The sequence below is a fragment of the Moschus berezovskii genome, chromosome 6 (assembly GCF_049115385.1).
Source record: "Moschus berezovskii isolate FMDL1 chromosome 6, NW_MosBer_1.0, whole genome shotgun sequence".
Classification (NCBI taxonomy): domain Eukaryota; kingdom Metazoa; phylum Chordata; class Mammalia; order Artiodactyla; family Moschidae; genus Moschus; species Moschus berezovskii.
In genome coordinates, this window is record NC_142465.1 from 65442599 (window position 1) to 65463723 (window position 21125).

Here is a 21125-nt window from a genome sequence, read left to right on the forward strand (position 1 = left end):
ATTCATTATGTTCGGTTACTTTACACTTGTTTTCTCCCTTCTCAAAATCTATTGATTTGTAAACTCAGTCAAAGCAGGGCTTCAAGTGGTTAACCTCAGAGGGAAAAAGGATACTCAAATGTCGGTTAAGAAATCCCAAATTACCTACATTTAGTTAATCTAAAATCCTAATTTATGTTTATAATCCTTACTGTTCAAATTTATCAGAATAATAAAAATAAATTTATATTAATAAACTTTAATTGTATTTTAAAGTTATTAATAATAGATTTAAATTTAGTATCTAAGATGCTAAAATTCTCTAAACTGATGTTTTAGAAATTGAACCAATTTTTTTTTACAACTACTGACAGAAGTTTACTTATGTATATAATATATGCATCTATGTATATGTATATATATATAATGTATGTATGCATGCATGAATGCATATATGTGTCATTGTTACAACCCTTCTCCCCCCAAAAAGCACTTGTTATGATATGTACCCACAGTTTTTGATTGTATTGTCCACAGACACACTTTACGTTAAATTAGCCCTCCATATCATGTTTTTGAGCTTCCCTGTGGCTCAGACGGTAAAGAATCTGCCTGTAATTGAACCCTGGGTTTGGAAGATCCCCTGGAGGAGGGCATGGCAACCCACTCCAGTATTCTCACCTGGAGAATATCCATGGACAGAGAAGCCTGGTAGGCTATAGTCTATGGGGTTTCAAAAAGTGGGACACAACTGAACGACTAAGCACAGCATATCGTGTTTAAACTTCCTTTGGTTATGGTGTACATTAACAGTGGTTAAGGGCATGAATTGAAAAAAAAGCAGATACAATTCCTGAGGATGGTTTACACCACTTCATTCTGAATTTCACCGTAATACTAAGATACCCTCAGAAGTTTATCTCCATTCCTCGGCTGTAGACTTAAATCCATTTTAGCTTCTCTCTCTCTGAGGTTTTAAACTCCTTCGCGTAGAATATTTTTCCCTTTCTTTTCCCTGTGTGTTCTCTGATCTTACACAGACACGAATTCTTTCCTATTTCTTTCCCCTTATGTCAGAACTACCTTTATGTTGCACCTATCCCAGAGGTCTCTGCCCCAGAGGCAAACTAACATCTTAACGTTAGAAACTCTTTTAAAAAAGTAAACTCAAACTGTGCAACTTCTGCCCCCGATCCCCAGGAGGAGCAAAGCATTATCTCAACATCCACTTGCCAGCAAACCGCCCTCTGTACTATTCCTTCAGAGGTGACACGCGTGTGGAGCGCATCGACACACACTCGCCTGGGCCCTTCAGACATGGTTTGAGACACAAAGTTTCAGGAAGCAGAGTCCCTCAAACTGTAAATGAGGCTCAACTCTACGTAAAACCCTTCCTTCTCCCTTTCTATTTCTCCTACGTTCCCCCTCCTCTTAAACATCCCTTCTTTCTCCATTTTTAAGCTTCTTTTAAAATTTTCCCCATGAATTTAGGAGACAAAGGAGGAGTGAACAATTTAAAATTTGCTACTGGGAAAGTGGAGTTTTCCCTGGGGACAGAAGAGATGCACATGCCAACACCTCCCGACCTTTCTCAGGAGCACTTCCGAGTTTTCAGCTCAGTGGAGAAGAGCAAGCTTCCCTGCTCACAACTTGGACTCGTGATTTCTTCTTATTATGAAACTATTAGTAAGGTTTATTCATTACATGTTCATTTTCAATATGATCTGCCACATTAATGTTGAGATTGCATTTGGTCTTGAAATGATACCTTTTTAAATATATCTTTTATTGACATATAGTTGATTTATAATATTGTGTTAGTTTCATCTGTACAGCAAAGTGATTTGGTTATATATGTGAGTATATATTTTTTAGATTATTTTACATTATAGATTATTACAAGATATTGAATATAGTTCCCTGTGCTGTACAGTAACTGAAATATCATCTGTAGAAGTGGGATGAAAGAGCTTGAACATAGAATCTGTTCATCACACCCTTGTAGGCAGTAACAGAGCAGTGAGGAGACAGGCCGCTGCCAACCCCCTCCTGTGATCGTCTCTCCAGCCTAGCTGTTACCATTGCGAGATTCTAGGCGCCCTCCAGCTCATCCCACTTTAACTGAATCTCTGAACCATTTGTTGAGATGTGGCCACTGTTATGTGCTTTTGCTTTGCCCCAGCTGGTTCCATTTTCCTTGTCTTTCCACTTGATTTGGCTTTTCTACAAATTCAGCAGTATAAATTCAACATGTTGTAGACCCAATGTCCCCCTTTTTTTATAACAGAAAATATTCCCTCTTTAGTGCCTGAAATAAAATTTGTATTAATATACTCTCACTATACACGTTATTTAAAAAATATGAAGTTCTAAATATACACAGAAGGATAAATTAAGTGAAATCACTTTATAATAAAAGAATCTGTTTGTTAATATGTAAGAGACTGGACTTCCCAGGTGGCTCAGTGATAAAGAACCTGCCTGCCAATGCAGGAGATGTGGGTTCAGTCCCTGGGTTGGGAAGATTCCCTGGAGAAGGACATGGCAACCCACTCCAGTATCCTTGCCTGGAGAATTACACAGACAGAGAAAGCTGGTGGGCTATAGTCCATGGGGTTGCAGAGTCAGACACGACTGAGTGACTAAATGACAACAGTTGCAGCAAGAGCTTAGGTGCCAGAGGTACAGAGAATCAATCAGATGCTCATATATTGTATGTAAGAAATACAGGCTACATAGGAATATGACAGCTGCAAATGCAGGCTGATACAAGTGCATTATATTGGTGACTTAGGTACTATCAGCATTGTTAATTTTGGTGCCATGATGTTCTAAAATGACAAATGTAGGGCATTCTGAACAAAAACAAAATATTACAGGGATCGCATTTCTGGAAAACTGCGCATTTTGAAAACATGCAAAAATACCCTTTCTATGTATAAAATGAAGTTAGATGTTAGGCTCAGATAATTATCTACAGGTTTCTCATCTTTTTCCTCCCTATGGGGGAAGGTTCTGTACATTGCAGGCTCCCCAGTGCCAGGTCCTCACTGAGGAAACACTAGCAGTTGCCCCATTGTGACAATTATCAACCCCCCTCCCTCAGATTTCTAAAATACCCACTAGCCAATAGTGCTACCCTCATTAGGGACCAATGCCATGTTAAATGGGGTTTTTTGGCTACACATCCTGGAATGCATGCATTCCTCAGAAAGCAGCAACAAATTCAGGTGATAGGAAAGATGTGCTTTTTTGCATTTGGGTGAAGGAAGAATCTGATAATGTTGCACTCTTGTCACATCTCTGATCAAAACCAAACCATTCAAGTCTTCCCATCTGCTGTAGAATAGTGTTCACATTTTTGCACTTGGTATTCAGATGCCTCAGTAATCTTACCACTACTGCTTCTTCAACCTCCCCCAAAACCATATTCTGGCCATATACGACATTTCTGTATTTTATACCCAATCCGATCTCCCTTGTATGATTTTCCTGGATTTTTTCTCCTTCACCATCTTGACCTGCCTCACTCTTACTCTATCTACTTTATTCACGTTTCCTACCTGTTAGATCCAATCTTGTTTCCTCCCTCTTAGATCCACTTTCCTACTCCCTGACATTCAAACAGAACATCGTTTGTTCTCTATAGCTGTATTGTGTGACATTTAGAGGGTCTATTAACTTGAAATTTGCTTATCTACACAGTCAAGGTATAAAGCAATTAAAAATATTCTTGCGTATATAAAGGAAATATGTTACAGGGACTGACATTTGTTCTTTCACTTGATTAAAAATACAGATGTTCTTCAAACCAGCAATCAAAGAAGTCTTAATGTGCAGGCATTGCATGAACTTGGAAATCTTCTCATCTTCGCGCAAAAGAAAAGGTAGTTTATAGGAGTCAGTAAAACAGGGAGAACTCTGTTCACCTGAACAATATTTAACTATTGTGAAAAAAAATTTTAGTTCTTGGATAATATTCCATTGCTGTGTTTTAGTCATCAAATGCTACTGGAGAGAAATGGTTATGAGAAATAAATGGCACAGATCCATTCTCTAACATTTTGATGAAAATGTTTGTTCAATGCTTTTTCTTTCCTTTTTGAAAGATAGATTTAACAACACAGATCTCATGCTGCCTGATGCCCCATTTCTGTTTCAGGGCTGCTTTTAAGTGTTGGAGTCAAGCTCTGGATGACATTTGCAGGAAAGAAAATGTGCTCCATACATGGAAGGAGCTTGGCAACTCGCTTACCAATGCCACTGATGGCTGGTCACCTCCAGGTTCCAAAGACTACAGTGAGGAGCTCCTGTCCAAAGTCGGCATCTGGGGGTGTTTACAGGGAGCGGTGATATCAGCAAAGATAGCACAGTGAGTATGACGCTGGAGCCATCTGTGTAGGACCTGGGGCCTTCCTTCGTGGGCTACCCACCCGGGCCATGTAGAGTGCCTCCCACACACTGGGCTCTCCATTCATATCCTATAGACTTATTCTACACTTTACTTGTTTGTGCTGTTGCTTGTTTATGGCCGTCTCCTCCTTCTGTAACCAGGGCCACCTCTGGAATGTGAGCACCGCATGGGCACAGGTCTTTGCTTTGTTCACCAGTGTTTCCCAAGTGCCCAGCATGGAGATGGCATTCAGTAACTGCTTGTTGAATGAATGACTGAGTTGATGAACAGTTGGTAGGTGAGCAAGAATGACAGCGTGGAGGCAGGCCAACTAAGGCTTAATTTAAGAGCCTCCTAATAACTCTGGGTGCCCCCTGGCAAGTTACTCATCCTCCCTGAGCCTCACTATTCTCATCTGTAAACCGTGGTGACAGAAATTCCATGACATACCGTATTCATTTGCTACTGCAGACTAGTGACAGAATACCGATCTGTGGGAGAGTTACCGTCTCACAATCTTGGAGGCCTGACATCTGAGATTAAGGTGTTGCCAGGGTGGTTTCTTCTGGGGCCTCGCTCCCTGCTCGTGGGTAACTCTCTTCTCAGTCTCTTCTCACATGGAATTCCTTTCTGTGTGTGTCTGTGTCCTAATCTCCTCCTCTTGTAAGGACACCTCTCATCTTGGACGACGGCCTACCCTAATGACTTCATTTTAACCTCATCACCTCTTTAAAGACCCCATTTCTTAGTCACATTCTGAGGTTACTAGGGGTTAGGATTTCAACTTAGGAATTTTGGGTGTGCAGGGGGGCTTATGTGTCAGTGGCTCAGTCATGTCCGACTCCTTGTGATGCCATGGACTGTAGCCCGCCAGACTTCTCTGTCTGTGGGATTTTCCAGGCAAGAATACTGGAGTGGGTTGCTATTTCCTTATCCAGGGGATCTTCCTGATCCAGGGAGTGAACACGGGTCTTCTGCATTGGCAGGCAGATTCTTTACCACTGAGCCACTAGGGAAGACCCAGTGGGGCATATAATTAAGCCCATAACACAGACTGTATTAGTTTCCTCTTGATGGTATAACAAATTCCACGAAATTCAGTGGCCTGAAACAACACTGATTTATTGTCTTACGGTTATGGAGGGCAGAGGTCCTAAAAATCCGAGTGTTGGCAGGGCTGAGCTCCCTCCAGAGGTTCTGGGGGTGAATCTGTTGTTGCCTGTCTCAGCTTCCCGACGCCTCCTGCATTCTTCATCTTGTCTTCAGGACCCATAGACTTTCATCTTCCTTTCTGTCAGTATGCTTCTATCCTCACATCTTCTCTGACTCTGACCCACCTATCTTTCTCTTAAAGGACCATTTGATTAGATTGAACCCACGTGGATAATTCAGTAGAACTTTCCCTCCCATCTCAGGGCCCTTAATCACATCTGTAGGTTTTTTAATTTTTTTTTCACGGCATCATATAACTGGAAGGATCTTAATTTCCCAACCAGATCATAGATTGAAACTGGGCTATCAGGAGTGAAAGCATGGAGTCCTAACTGTGGGACCACCAGGGAATTCCGCCCCCCCCCGCTTTTTTTTTGCTACATGAGCAATATATGCATAGGTTTAGGGAATTAGGATGTTGGTATTGTTGGGCAGCCATTTTTCAGCCTGCCACACATGGCATATGCGGAAGTCTTATCACAATGCCTTATGTCTACTTAGGACTCACAAACATCTTAAATATTTGATTAATGTGAAAAACATAAAAAGTATGAAGACAGTAGAGGTACAGGTTTCACACACACACACAGTCCCCATATGAGACTGAGTTTATAACTTAGTAGCACTTGGCAGCAGAGAACAGAAAAGCTGAGAAAGGTTCCCAGCTTGAAAAGAACAGCTTACAGCATTCCTGCCAGAGAACACCTTAGCCTCTCTGGGCCTCTGAAGTTGTTACTTAGTGATTTTCAATCAACAGGAAGTCATTTCCTGGGTTACCCAGCTGGAAGTCTGACTTCCACAGGCTCTATGGTACTCCAGGGGTTTTGGCTATTCTTGGAGACTCCCTGAGGAGAAGAAACTTTTCTCTCCCACTGCTCAGCAGGCAAAGCACCTCACACAGAAACTGAACTCAGATTGGTGTTATTAATACAGTGAAGTCCACTGGTGTTAAAATAAGACTTAGGAGAAGGTAATGTGGTTTATAGTCACAAATGCGAGTTTCAAGACCCGTGTAAAGAAAACTCAGACTCTACTAAGGGACATAAAATGAGACAGTAATAAACACAGAGTTATCGCAATCTTTGGTGGAAAGATTTAATATCATAAATGGATCCATAATGTACTGCTGGTGAGGAAATACAGTGTTTCAGTCTATGAGAAGAAATTAATTAATTGTGCTCATCAAAAAACTTTAAAATTGTGCACCTCCTTTTCCCTAAAATTCTACTTCTAGGGATTTATCCAGTGGAAGTAATAGGACAAGTGCTCAAAAATGTAGGTACAACTATGTTTGTTTCAACAATGGAAAAAAAACCAAATGGAGATGAATATTTTAATACTCTGGTACATGTGTCTGATAAAAATATTAAAGTTCTGTAAAATAATTATATAACTGATTATGTTCAATAATAGAAAATTTGTTTATAAAAACATGGATTGCATAATTTCGTTCTTAATGTGAATGTGCATCTGTATAATCACATGTAGAAGGAAATCTAGAAGGAAAGTGACTGACATGTTCCTGGTAATCGTGTTTTGGTGGTAGCATTATTGGTGAATTTTCTTCTTTTTTTCTGTCTTTCAATGTTTTAAATCTTACATGAGAATGTAGCACTTTTAGAATTAAAAGTTAAATTTTAAATTTTTGATTAAATTAAAGGCTACTTTAATTTTGAGTTAAAATCTATGAGTATTAGAGTTGTATTTCTGTAAAAATATTCTTGGAACATTGTCTCTGAATCAGTTTCTTTTTCTTAGATTTATTCAGACATTGGACGTTGAAAAGAGAACTGACTGTTGCCTTTTATCAGCATTACTCTTTCAGGTAACACTTCACATATATCATTCTGTAGTAGCACAGCCATTTAATTAGTAAGCATTTTTTAAAAAATGCAGTGGTTTATTACTTTCATAAAACTGACATTAGTAAAATAACATGAACCTTGATTAAATATCCTACGTCCGTCTTTCCCTTGATGACTGAACCCCTGTGGCATTTTCACCTTTAGTATTCAGCAGAGTCAGTTTTCTCGTGTTCACTGTAGATGGAGAAGTTTTACAGATAAGGAAATTGAGTCTCCTGTCCTTCTTTCATGGAGCAGTGAAGCCAGTTTGATTGAGTCTAAAGGGTTGCCCTGCCTCATCTTGAAATAAACTTTTGTTTAATTGCATGATATAAAATATACCATATAATGCAAACCAAAAATAAGTTGAAGACTACAGAAGTAGAGTGTGTGCAGTTCTTAGTTTGATTTTACTGAAGAAGAAAGGAGCTTTTATCCAAAATAAAAGACATTTTGAGATTCAGGAACGTAGCCAGGGGCTTTTGCGATCTCCTAGAAGTCCTGTTTACTTTGAAGGATGGAACACCCTTGTTCTGTGTATCAGAGAGTTGATAGCTTATGAAATCTGGGTATATAAGATCTTTGAGACAGGTTTCTTGGAGTATATGGCCAGATTTTTTAGTTTTTTTATGTTCCATACACCTCTTGCCAATGCTTCAAAGAGACAAGGTGAAAGAGGTAAGGGTGCAGAGGGAATGATAATCTGAATCAGATTTCTTCTGTTGCATCCTTTACTTTCTCCTGATATTCCTTGTTCTTGAAGATAATGCTGTTTATGTTTTAGAAAATAAGTAATTTTTTTGCTAAAATGTAGACAGCATTTCTTAGTAATTCGACACCTAAAATAAAAATTAGCTCTGGGATTTATTTTAAAAATCTGTTCATTCTTTTCATGATTTTAAAGCAAATTTGTGAAACTAAAAATTAAACAATTGCATAATATTTTAGACTAGATATCTTATAAGTTTAATGAGCAGTCTGATTAAAGTTATTCCTGATATATACATTAAAATAATTTGATGATGCATTTGTCATCAAGAAACGTCATTGTTTAAGATAACATAAAAAGCACTGCTAAATGTACAATTTCCTTTTGTGTATTCATCTTGTTTCTGAATGTCTGGCACAATATTGGTCATATAAATTGTATTTAGAAATACTGGTCAAATTAAACCAATTACCTTTTCACTTAATTCAGTTAAAAATTTAGAATTCCCTGTGCTTGATTTAGACTTCTGAAGTATGTTTTTCTTTCCTCTACTTGTAGGTTGGTAGAGTGGAGAAAACATAGATTTTTGAGTCAAATAGTCAAAATTTTTGAATCCTCTTTTTGCCAGCATTAACTGGGTGACCTCAGAGAAGTTAATCGTTTCAGCCTCAATTATATCACTTGTGAGATAATAAGTCTTCCTTCTAGGGGTGGGTTAAGTGAGGATTAAATGAGATAATATTTATGAGGAATAAACTAAGAGTGCCCAACACAAAGTCAACTCTCAACAAATGATAAAATAATGATAATTTCTTCTTAAGATAAAAAGTGTCCAACTACCATGGGGTTTAAAAGGCCCGTTGTCAGTGATGAAGCATTTAGAACCTATAGTGATGAGAATATAAATAAGTACCTTTCACTGATGCTTTCAAACTGTGGTGTTAGAGAAGACTTTTGAGAGTCCCTTGGATAGCAAGGAGATCAAACTAGTCAATCCTAAAGGAAATCAACCCTGAATATTCATTGGAAAGACTTATGCTGAAGCTGAAGCTCCAGTATTCTGGCCACCTGTTGTGAAGAACTGACTCATTGGAAAAGACCCTGATGCTGGGAAAAATTGAGGGCAAGAGGAGAAGAGAGTGACAGGATGCGATGGTTGGATGGCATCACTGACAATGGACATGAGTGTGACCAAACTCCAGGAGATCGTGAAGGACAGGGAAGCCTGGTGTGCTGCAGTTCGTGGAGTCATTAAGTGGCGGACACTGCTTAGCAACTGATTGACAACAACCCTTTATTATAGGGTACAGTGTGCTAGGCAACACAAAGCACTTTGGGAAGGAATATACTTATTCCTTATATCCTTTAAATACTTATCTTTCTTGTTGTTGCAAATGCAAGTTCCAGCTGTTCATTTCACCTTTTTCATCCTCAGGGTTTGCTTCGAACCACACTGCCACATCCTAAAGCTGAACGTTGCTACGCTCAGTATGAAATCACTCAGCTTCTCCCAGGCATCGAGCTCTTCTCAGACAGATACCGGGCTGACATCTGCTCCGTCATTGCGAGTCTGTATTACGTCATCCGCGAGCTGCACTTTGCTAAGCAAAATCTAGTAGTAAGTGATTTGCAAAATCAACAAATCTTAATTCACTGTGATATCTTACCCCACTTATGTTGTACTTTTTACTTGGCAGGGTTAAATTTTACTATTGCTTTTGTGATCAATTCTTATTTAACTTTTAAACTCTATTTTCAGGATTCTGATCTGTACTTCAAAATAAAATAATGTTCTTTCTTTAACATCACTATTTGCTTGCCATTTTGGATACAATAGCCAGGTCTATTTGATTTGGTTCTCTCTTTTTTTGATACTATTATTTATCGCTTTTTCCCCCCTTAAGATATGGTGAAATTGACTAGAATGTTTAACTGGTCTGAAACACAGAAATCTAGTGCACTTATAACTTCCCTTTATTAAGTCATGAAGGAATATCAGTATCAAAACTATGGGAGTATTTCTTTATTGAGACAAACTTATCTTTGTATCTGTCTCATTTCTTCTATGTTAAGGGCACATCTAAGTGAAAAACAGATTCTGAATATGAAATGAAAGACAGACACTTCTTAATATCCTAAGAAATTAAAAGTCCTAAAAATAAAAACTCATTTCCTTTGGGAAAATAAGTCACAAATCATAAATTTGAAGTTGATTTCATTTTAGACATAAATTAGTATTTTCTGTTGGTCATTCTGTTTATGGTTTCCTCCTTTATCTTAGTTTTTCTTTTTTCTTCCTCTGTCCTATTTCCTCTACTATTGTATGTCTTTTCCCACTGTGTTTGCTTCTTAATATCTGTTCTTTCTCTTTTTCTGCTTCTTTCCCTTTCCTCTATAATTTTAATACTTATTTTTTTCTCATATGTTGTTTTCTGTTCTCTTGTTCTAAATTAACTCTCTCCTTGTTTTGAAAAGATTTATTGTCCCCTGATATTAGTTGTTAAATTATAATGTCTGTGTTAATGTGAAAAGGTTGATACATAATACTTGGCAGATTTGGCACACAAATGTTTATCAGAAAAAAATAACAAAAATGGTGTTCCTCTCATTGTTAAGGGGATTCATTTCGGGATTTAGAAAATAGTTTTACCTATTCCCTGGATAACCTTTAGCTGCCTAGTCCTATTCGTATATAATACATATCACTGCACTGGAAAAGAAATGAGACTTTTTTCTCTGAAGCTTAAGAAATTGAGAACATTTTTCTGAATAATTGAGCAGTTGATAGCAATAAAATGGTGTGTTTTTATTTCTCACTAAAGAAAAGATACAATCTCAAAGGTAATAGCCAACTCTTATTGTTTTGTACTGCATTAATTGTAGAAAAAGGTATTGTTATGTTTGTAGAGCATCATTAGAGAAAAATGTATTGTGTTATGTTTGAAATTATTTAAGACCAGTTCTCGGAGAAGACAGTGGCAGGCCACTCCAATACTCTTGCCTAGAAAATTGCATGGACAGAGGAGCCTGGTGGGCTCCACGGGGTCGCTACTAGTTGGACACGACTGAGCAACTTCACTTTCGATTTTCACTTTCACACATTGGAGAAGGAAATGGCAACCCACTCCAGTGTTCTTGCCTGGAGAATCCCAGGGACGGTGGAGCCTGGTGGGCTGCCGTCTGTGGGGTCGCACAGAGTCGGACACGACTGAAGCGACTTAGCAGCAGCAGCAGCAAGACCAGTTCTAATTCTCTTTAAAAGCTGTTACTTTTAGCAACTGCTAGTTGACTGACAATGAGAGATTCCTTAGCTGAACTTGCAAGATGTAAACAGTTTCCATTTTGTATTGCACCACCTTCTAGAAGTGCCTAAGGAGATTGCTGTAATATGTAAAATTTACCAAGGGACCCCTTGCTGTGGAATAATGGGAAATAGTTTGCTAAATAATAAGGATCCAAGTCCCCATTCTTGCTCCATCTTCCTTTGATGGGGCAGGACCCAGCTGCAGGCAGTGAACTTCAGTTTTAAGTTGCAGTTAGGAGCTGTTCAAACGTCCAGGCAAAACTTACCCTTAACACCTACCTTTAGTTGGATCGTGATTAGGTCAACTGAAAAATTGATAGTCTACAAGCTTTCACATACATCTATGGGACATCAAGAAGATTTGAACTTTGGGGTTAATTCTAGAAAAATAAAAATATTATGTGAAGAGTAAGCTTGAGTTTTAAGCAGTAGAATATATGTTCTGTGATGGCAAGGACTTAGATTTTTTCCTCATTCAACAGTGTCTGACATTCATATGACAGGTATGTTATACTTTTTTTGCTGATAGAGATATTTCAGTTGAAGACAATAGCAGTTGACATTGAGATGAATAAATAGGAGCTATTAGGGGACATGGATGTGAGTTCCTTTGTTTTAAATTCTGCATTTATTTGATAGCTTATTTGCTAGCGTGTTTCCACAGGTCTCAGTATTTCATGTAGATATGTTGAACTAATTTTTTTCAAGAAGGATGATTAACTTGAATTTTATTTTTCCATGCTTATGGAAATGTGAAACCTAGGTTTGGGTACCAAGTGGCATCTACATGGAACTATAAGTCACTGGTAGCACTTTGAAGTTTTGATAAAATCATGAAGCATATGCTAGGCAGATCATTTCATTTATACCAAATAGTGCAGTCTTTTAATTTGGAAAAAGTAAATCATGATTTTGTACAACATCTCTTGCATTAATATTTGGTTAAGTTGTATTGTTAGATTATTAACTTGATAATATATGTTTCAAAACAAAAAGTGTTTTTCTCTTGATAGATTCTGCCTCTTCTTGCATTGTACCAATATTTTGTTTCTGTAATTTGCCAAGACCTAGTCAAAAATCTGGAAGCAAGAATCCTCAAGGTATGTTTCAAGCTTTTAAGACATTTGATATTTTTCAACTATTGAAGATGTCATCTTAAATTACTTTGGTTCTAATACTCATAATCATAAGCTGATAATAATATGTGGTGTTGAACTGATATTAAAAAACCTTACCCAACATTATCATAAAGTGTAAGAAACAGTTGAGTAGAAAGCGTAAATCATTTTATGCTTTGTTTTGTTGTTGTTCAGTCCCTAGGTCATGTGTAACTCTTCTGCTACCCCATGGACTGTAGTCACCAGGTTCCTCTGTCCATGGGATTTTCTGGGCAATTTTTTGCGGGAGCCAAAGTAAAGTGAGGAATAGCTACCCCTGGAAACAGGCTAAACCAACAGCATTCAGTCCAGAAATCACCATTTCTGAATGACTGGTTTCTCATGAAGACTAATGAGTTATTTCCCAAAGTTTGTGAGTTGTTTTTGCTAAGGATCTTTTGAATATCATGGTGCACAAGAGTTTTTCATGGCATGGGCAGCTGAAGTGATAAAATTCACAAATACTAAATTACGACTAATTATGTAACCCCTCGAAGTCAGGAGGCTCTCTACCTTGAAGATTCATGTGTATTTGGCTTGAGCCCCATGTAGACTGCAGAATGTCAAGCATCTCCTTTTCTGTTTTTTCCCTGGTCACCCATTGTCAGAGGCTCCCACTTATGTTGAATTTGTTTTGCACCTGGATCCTCTCAATAGCCAGCAAATTTGCTCCCTGTTCTGCACTTCCTCATCTCTAATATGGAATCCAACCCTATTCCGTATTTTACATACACACGCAACACACACACACACACATGCAAAACACACATATACACATTGCATTCACCTAAGGTCTTTATTTCTATATCAGATTTTACTGAAAATTGGGAGCATAAGGCAAGTTTGTTGTTTTTAGTTGCTCAGTCATGTCTGACTCTTTTGTGACTTCATGGACAGTAGCCCACCTGGCTCCTCTGTCCATGGGATTTCCCAGGAAGAATACTGGAATTGGTTGCTATTTCCTTCTCCAGAGAATCTTCCTGACCCAGAGATCAAGCCCACATCTCCTGCCTTGGCAGGCATATTCTTTACCATGGAGTCACTAGGGAGACACTTGCAACTTAGAATATTTGGCGTCTCTGAGTTTAAAATATTTCGTGCTGGTAAATTCTCCACAACCCACTCTAAAAAAATAAAAAAGCCTTGATTTGTAGCATTTGCAATTTCCATGGGATAAATACTCCCACTGCAATTGACTTCAGCCTGCCAACTAGGCATTACTGAACATGGGGTTGGGACAAGATGTGCACGCTCAGTTGGGGGTGAGTGGCACCAACAATCCCTTGGCTGAGCTGTCCTTCTCCTTTTTTGGAAAAACCCTCCTTCCTCAGATCCTTTAAATGTTGTAACAAGGGAAAATAAGATTTCCCTTTGAACTGCTCTCTCCAGGACCCAACCTGTGAGCCTGTGTTTTCAGAGCAAATAGTCTATCACATCCTATTTCTTAATAAAGATAATACCTTCTCTGAGAGAAGTTCTGGTACTCTTAAGATAATACATTTTAACCTAGGGATAAGTAATTGGTTTTCAGCCATGAATTCTGAATTACTGAACTTTTTAAGAGTTCTCTGACTTTTGAATTTCAATAATACTGTTTAAAAAGCTGCATACAACTTTTCTCTCTGCGTTTTTAAGACAGTACTCTCTTCAAAACTGAAAAATTCTCGAGGCTAGGGCGTGTGTCTTATTCATCTTTTGGTTCCCTATAGTGTCTTGAGTAGTAAATTCATATACTTTATATTCAGTAATTATTAAATTGAATTTAAAGTCTTTAGACATATATCACGTGCCTGCTGTCCACACTCTCCTTGGTGTTCAGTGGGAACTCATCAAGAAGATACTTGGTAAATGTTTACTGCTTTATCTCTGAAGCAACATTTATTGAGTAACTCCTAGTAAAGGCACCGTTAGTAACTCTGACCGAAGAAATGTAACCCATGGCCCTTGCTTGTAAGGAAGTGAATAAGGAAGTGAAAATGGGGAAGAGAGACACGATATTATGTGTGTACCTCCTAGCTGGTCATTTCCAGATGAGTGTGATGAATACCATTTCCAGGAGCTTGAAAGAGTGGAAAAGGGCTTTGGGTCTCTAGGCTTTACCAAGTACATAGACAAGATTTAGGTTTGAAAAGAGTAGAACTAACTGAGCAGAAGAGAGGAAGAAGGGAACATTGTCAGCCGAAAACTGTGTGAAAGGCATAGAGGTGAGAAAGTGTTGACTTGTTTTAGGGGGCTGAGGGGGCTTGGCTAGACTGGAGTGGGGGTCTTGAGTAGGCAGTTTGGAGAAGATGACATGAGGACACCAGAGGCCCAAGATGTGGAGGAGACCGTGGGCCCTGTCTTGAACTCCAAGCTGAGGTGTAATGTGGAGGGTGAGCAGTGAGAGAAATGAGGAGGTGTGGAGTCAGAGTGGGGTGACAGTTCTATCCTGGTGTCACTAGAAGACAAGAAGCATGGCAGGGTTGCAGTGATCATCAGTACCATGTCAAAAGGAGATCAGAATGGCATTGAAAGAATTTGGAACAAAGTTTTTGATTAAGTGACTTTTTTATTGGATTGTTCAGTTCAGTCACTCAGTCATGTCTGACTCTTTGCGACCCCATGAATCACAGCACGCCAGGCCACCCTGTCCATCACCACTCCTGGAGTTCACTCAAACTCATGTCCATCGAGTCGGTGATGCCATCCAGCCATCTCATTCTCTGTCGTCCCCTTCTCCTCCTGCCCCCAATCCCTCCCAGCATCATACTCTTTTCCAGTGAGTCAACTCATCGCATGAGGTGGCCAAAGTATTGAAGTTTCAGCTTCAGCATCAGTCCTTCCAATGAACACCCAGGATTGATCTCCTTTAGAATGGACTGGTTGGATCTCCTTGCAGTCCAAGGGACTCTCAAGAGTCTTCTCCAACACCATAGTTCAAAAGCATCAATTCTTCGGCGATCAGCTTTCTTCACAGTCCAACTCTCACATCCATACATGACCACTGGAAAAACCATAGCCTTGACTGGACGGACCTTTGTTGGCAAAGTAATGTCTCTGCTTTTTAATATGCTACCTAGGTTGGTCATAACTTTCCTTCCAAGGAGTAAGCATCTTTTAATTTCATGGCTGCAGTCAGCATCTGCAGTGATTTTGGAGCCCCCCAAAATAGTCTGACACTGTTTCCACTGTTTCCCCATCTGTTTCCCAAGAAGTGATGGGACCAGATGCCATGATCTTTGTTTTCTGATTGTTGAGCTTCAAGCCAACAGTTTCACTCTCCTCTTTCACTTTCATCAAGAGGCTTTTGAGTTCCTCTTCACTTTCTGCCATAAGGGTGGTGTCATCTGCTTATCTGAGGTTATTGCTATTTCTCCCAGCAATCTTGATTCCAGCTTGTGCTTCTTCCAGCCCAGCGTTCCTCATGATGTACTCTGCATAGAAGTTAAATAAGCAGGGTGACAATATACAACCTTGACGTACTCCTTTTCCTATTTGGAACCAGTCTGTTGTTCCATGTACAGTTCTGACGGTTGCTTCCTGACCTGCATACAGGTTTCTCAAGGGCAGGTCAGGTGGTATGGTATTCCCATCTCTTTCAGAATGTTCCACAGTGTATTGTGATCCACACAGTCAAAGGCTTTGGCATAGTCAATAAAGCAGAAATAGATCTTTTTCTGGAACTCTCTTGCTTTTTCCATGATCCAGCAGATGTTGGCAATTTGATCTCTGGTTCCTCTGCCTTTTCTAAAACCAGCTTGAACATCTGGAAGTTCACGGTTCACGTATTGCTGAAGCCTGGCTTGGAGAATTTTGAGCATGACTTTACTAGCATGTGAGATGAATGCAATTGTGCGGTAGTTTGAGCATTTTTTTGTCATTGCCTTTCTTTGGGATTGGAATGAAGACTGACCTTTTCCAGTCCTGTGGCCACTGCTGAGTTTTCCAAATTTGCTGGCATCTTGAGTGCAGCACTTTCACAGCATCATCTTTCAGGATTTGAAATAGCTCCACTGGAATTCCATCACCTCCACTAGCTTTGTTCATAGTGATGCTCTCTAAGGCCCACTTGACTTCACATTCCAAGATGTCTGGCTCCAGGTGAGTGATCACGCCATTGTGATTATCTTGGTCGTGAAGATCTTTTTTGTACAGTTCTTCTGTGTATTCTTGCCACCTCTTCTTACTATCTTCTGCTTCTGTTAGGTCCATGCCATTTCTGTCCTTTATCAAGCCCATCTGTGCATGTAATGTTCCCTTGATATCTCTAATTTTCTTGAAGAGATCTCTTGTTTTTCCTGTTCTGTTGTTTTCCTCTATTTCTTTGCATTGATCGCTGAGGAAGACTTTCTTATCTCTCCTTGCTAGCACTTGACAACTCTTTTTGTACTAGAGTAGCTTAAAAGTCAGTGAAGGACTATGGAGAGTCTCCTGTAGTCTTGGGGTGAGAGGGGGAGTTCATGACACAGTTTTGATCAGGAGAAGGATGAGATCAGATGTATCTTGTAGGAGTGTCAGGAGTAGAGTGAAATGAGAGTAGCATCTTATTGGCATAGCATGACTGGATTCTCGACTAGAGCATTGCCAGAATCCATGAAAAGGGGCAATTGTTGCATCATACAGAAGAAGGAATGACAGCCCCTGTGAGTAATTTGTCTGAACTTCCTGAACTAAACTGGGGTCAGTGAGTGGGAGAAGAGAAAAGTCACAGTCAGGAAACAGTAAACAATGATGCTTTCTGACAAATCAAACAGCAGTAAATCACACTGTTAAGTCTCCACCAGTGCTCTAATGTCTTTCAGGGAAAGCTTTAAGACCTCTTTATGATCAACTTGTCTGGCTTCCTAAAAGATGTATTACTCTCAAAACATCAAGCATTCCTGGGAAGGGTACCAGTAGTTCTGTATTTGTGTGACTGAATGGTTGATATACGGGTGGTTCTTTTTTCCACCTGGCTTGTTTATGTTCACAGTGTTTCTGAAAATACATGTTTGTTATTATCACCATGGCTTTTTCAAATGGTCAGATTCATTTGATAAACTGAATCAGAGGTAGCCTGAATAGTTACAAGTGGTCCATGTACAGCAATCTCGCATTCAAGACCAGTGGAGACTGACCTCACACAGATATGGGGAAATGTTTCCTCTAAGGAGCAGAGAATTCAGTCAGCTCCCTAATGCATGCTTTGGTATTATATGACACCAGGCAGATTAGAGCCCAAAGTGTTTTAGGCAAGAGCCAAAGAGTGCAACTCAATAGGCAAGCCATTTTCTCTTCATTAAAAATATTCTCCTGACTTTGTATGTTTTATTTTTATGTTCTTGTCACATCTTGTTTCCTTCTAACTCACCTTCTTTTTATTTCTTTAAAATTGGTACACTCTTGAGATTCCTAAGATAATATAAAGGAAAAGAGAGTAAGATGAGTATACGTGTCAAGGATAAGTTGGATTTTGTTTTAGATATATGTCACCTTCATCCAAGTGTGTATTTTACCCCCTGCTCCCAGTTTACTATTTTCTGTCCTCTATGGAGATTCATGGGGTCGCAAAGAGTCAGACACGACTGAGTGACTGAACTGAACTGAACTGATGAAGTCACTTGTTGCTGTTCAGTGGCTAAGTTGTGTCCAACTCTTCGCAACTCTATGCACTGCAGCACACCAGTCTTCCCTATCCTTCACTCTCCCAGAGTTTGCTCAAACTCATGTCCACTGAGTCAGTGATGCCATCCAACCATCTCATCCTCTGCCACCTTCTCCTTTTGCCTTCAATCTTTCCCAGCATCAGGATATTTTCCAGTGAGATGGCTTTTCGCACAGGTGGCCAAAGTACTGGAGCTCCAGCATCAGTTCTTCCAATAAATATTCAATGTTGATTTCCTTTAGGACTGACTGGTTTGATCTTGCTGTTCAAGGGACTCTCAAGAGTCCTCTCCAGCACCACAGTTTGAAAACATGAATTTTTCAGCGCTCAGCCTTCTTTATGGTCCAGCTCTCACATCCATACATGACTATAGAAGAAGCATAGCTTTGACTAGATGGACCTTTGTTGGCAAAGTAATGTCTCTGCTTTTTAATATGCTATCTAGGTTTTGTCATAGCTTTCCTTCCAAGGAGCAAGTATCTTTTAATTTCATGGCTGCAGTCCCCATCCATAGTGATCTTGGAGCTCAACAAAATAAGGTCTGTCTCTGTTTCCACTTTCTCCCCATTTGCCATGAAGTGATGGGACCAGTTGCCATGATCTTGATTTTCTTGAATGCTGAGTTTTAAGTCAGCTTTTTCACTCTCTTTCACCCTCATCAAGAGGTTCTTTAGTTCCTCTTCACTGTCTGCCATTAAAATGGTATAATTTGCATATCTGAGGTTGTTGATATTTCTTCTGGCAGTCTTGATTCCAGCTTGTGATTCACTAGATGTTTTCAAAACATCAGTCAGGTACAGACCTTGCCCTGTTAAAAACTCTTCAATCACTTTATCATGCAGAGAATCAAAACCCAAGGCTCTACTCTGGTCGATTGGCCACCATTCACACCTAACTGCCAACCCTCTTCTCCTCTCTCTAAACTCCTGCCACATAGGCTGTTCCCTGAACACACCAGGACCCCAGGATTGCTTCTGTCATCACATGACCTTTGTATTCAAGGTGCCCTCAGCAGATTTTCACATCTCCCTCCATCATATCATTTCCCAAATATTCTCTTGAAAGTTTTCTTCTCATAGAAGTCCCTCCTGATCACAATTTGAAACATAGTATTTTGTCAGTACCTTTTATGTCTTTTCATACTGGATATATCTTCATGTATCACTTAAATTTAGCTAATCATTTATTCAGTGGATGTGACTGATGCTAAAGCTGAAACTGCAATACTTTGGCCACCTCATGCGATGAGTTGACTCACTGGAAAAGACTCTGATGCTGGGAAAGGTTGGGGGCGGGAGGAGAAGGGGACGACAGAGAATGAGATGGCTGGATGGCATCACCGACTTGGTGGACATGAGTTTGAGTGAACTCCGGGAGTTGGTGATGGACAGGGAGGCCTGGCGTGCTGTGATTCATGGGGTCGCGGAGAGTCGGACACGACTGAGCGACTGAACTGAACTGACTGAACTGAACCTTTAAGAAAGCTCTGAGCAGAAGAGCAGCTCAATATACATTTTGAACAAATGCATGTATTTGATCAGGATCTTTCCTTTTCTTCCTGTAATTTCCTTATTGAAAGTCTTGCTAGGTTATATTCAAAATAAACCAGGTACAATATATAGTTACCAATTGACTAATGCTGTTAAGTACATGTCTGTAAAATCGACAGTGTCCATTCATTGTGGATAGGAAAATGAGCAGCTGATGCAGTGTGGAACTCGTTTCCTGGTTTGTTTGACATCCCACAGAGTATTAGAGAAAGCAGAAGTGTTTTGTCTTTCTTATTCATTTGTTTGGCTGCCTTGGGTCTTAGATGTGGCATGCAGAATCTTCCGCTGCAGCTTGTGGGCCTCTCTCTAATTGTGTTGCATGGGCGTCAGAGCGTGCCCGTTCAGCAGCTGTGGCAAATGGGCTTAGTTGCCCTGTGGCATGTGGGCTCTTAATTCTCTGACCAGGAATGGAGAGACCCCTGTATTGGAAGGTGGCTTCTTAACCATTGGGCCATCAGGAAAGTCCCTGTTTTGTCTTTGTTTGAAACCATATTTTGTTGTTGTGATTCAGTTACTCAGTCGTGTCCAACTCTTTGTGACTCCATGGACTGCAGCATGCCAGGCTTCCCAGTCCTTCACTTTCTTCTGGAGTTTGCTCAAACTCACGTCCATTGAGTCAGTGATGTCATCCAGCTGTCTCATGCCCTGCCGTCCTGTTCTCCTCTTGCCCTCAATCTTTCCTAGCATCAGTGTCTTTTCCAATGAGTTGGTGACATCAGGTGGCCAAAGTGTTAGCCATACTTTACCATGGGGACAAAAGGATGAAGTAAATTGTTTAAAATGCTTCCTTTAAATGTGTTTGCATCTGTTATTGCTGATGAATGATCATTGTCTTGAAAAGTCACTTGCTGTGATTCCCTAGTTTATTGGTCTCTGTACACGTGAGCTGGCTTAGGCACAGACCCATGCATCTCCACAACCGTGTTGTCTGAATGTTAATTTATAACACATTACCAATATGAAGCAGACACCTTGGATCTCAGAAAGTTGATGATTTTTCTCTAAAATTTTAATTTTGTAAGTAAAACAAATGGTTTACTTTAGTATCTCTCTTTTGTTTTCGTTCCTTTAAAGATAGAAGTCCTTACAGATTTAGGATTCTTTTCTGAAGCCTTTCACGAGCTATCCCAGATATTTTATGCAAAAAACATGCCTTCTTCAGTACCCACCAGCTATAAACCTACTGGAAAAATGAAGGTAAACCTAACGATTTAATTCAAAGCTGTTTTTTAACCTTTTCAAGGTCATTTGGAAAACTACATTCCTAAAATCCAGGAAATCCTTCCACTAACAGTATTTACAAGTCTCTGGCACCGCAGACGTCTTTTAAGGCTGATTATTGTGCTAATCGCTC

General features: G+C 39.6%; 1 protein-coding gene across 2 annotated transcripts in view; it reads left to right on the top strand.

Annotated features, from left to right (window-relative positions):
• Positions 1 to 21125, top strand: part of CFAP54 (cilia and flagella associated protein 54) — a 321117-nt gene that overhangs the window by 171694 nt on the left and 128298 nt on the right. For both annotated transcript variants that reach the window (XM_088837126.1, XM_055395985.2), the window contains 7 exons: positions 1471 to 1665; positions 3779 to 3866; positions 4142 to 4351; positions 7343 to 7409; positions 9573 to 9755; positions 12455 to 12541; positions 20846 to 20968. In XM_088837126.1, coding sequence (XP_088693252.1) covers positions 1471 to 1665; positions 3779 to 3866; positions 4142 to 4351; positions 7343 to 7409; positions 9573 to 9755; positions 12455 to 12541; positions 20846 to 20968 — 953 coding nt within the window. The remainder of the gene's footprint in view (positions 1 to 1470; positions 1666 to 3778; positions 3867 to 4141; positions 4352 to 7342; positions 7410 to 9572; positions 9756 to 12454; positions 12542 to 20845; positions 20969 to 21125) is intronic.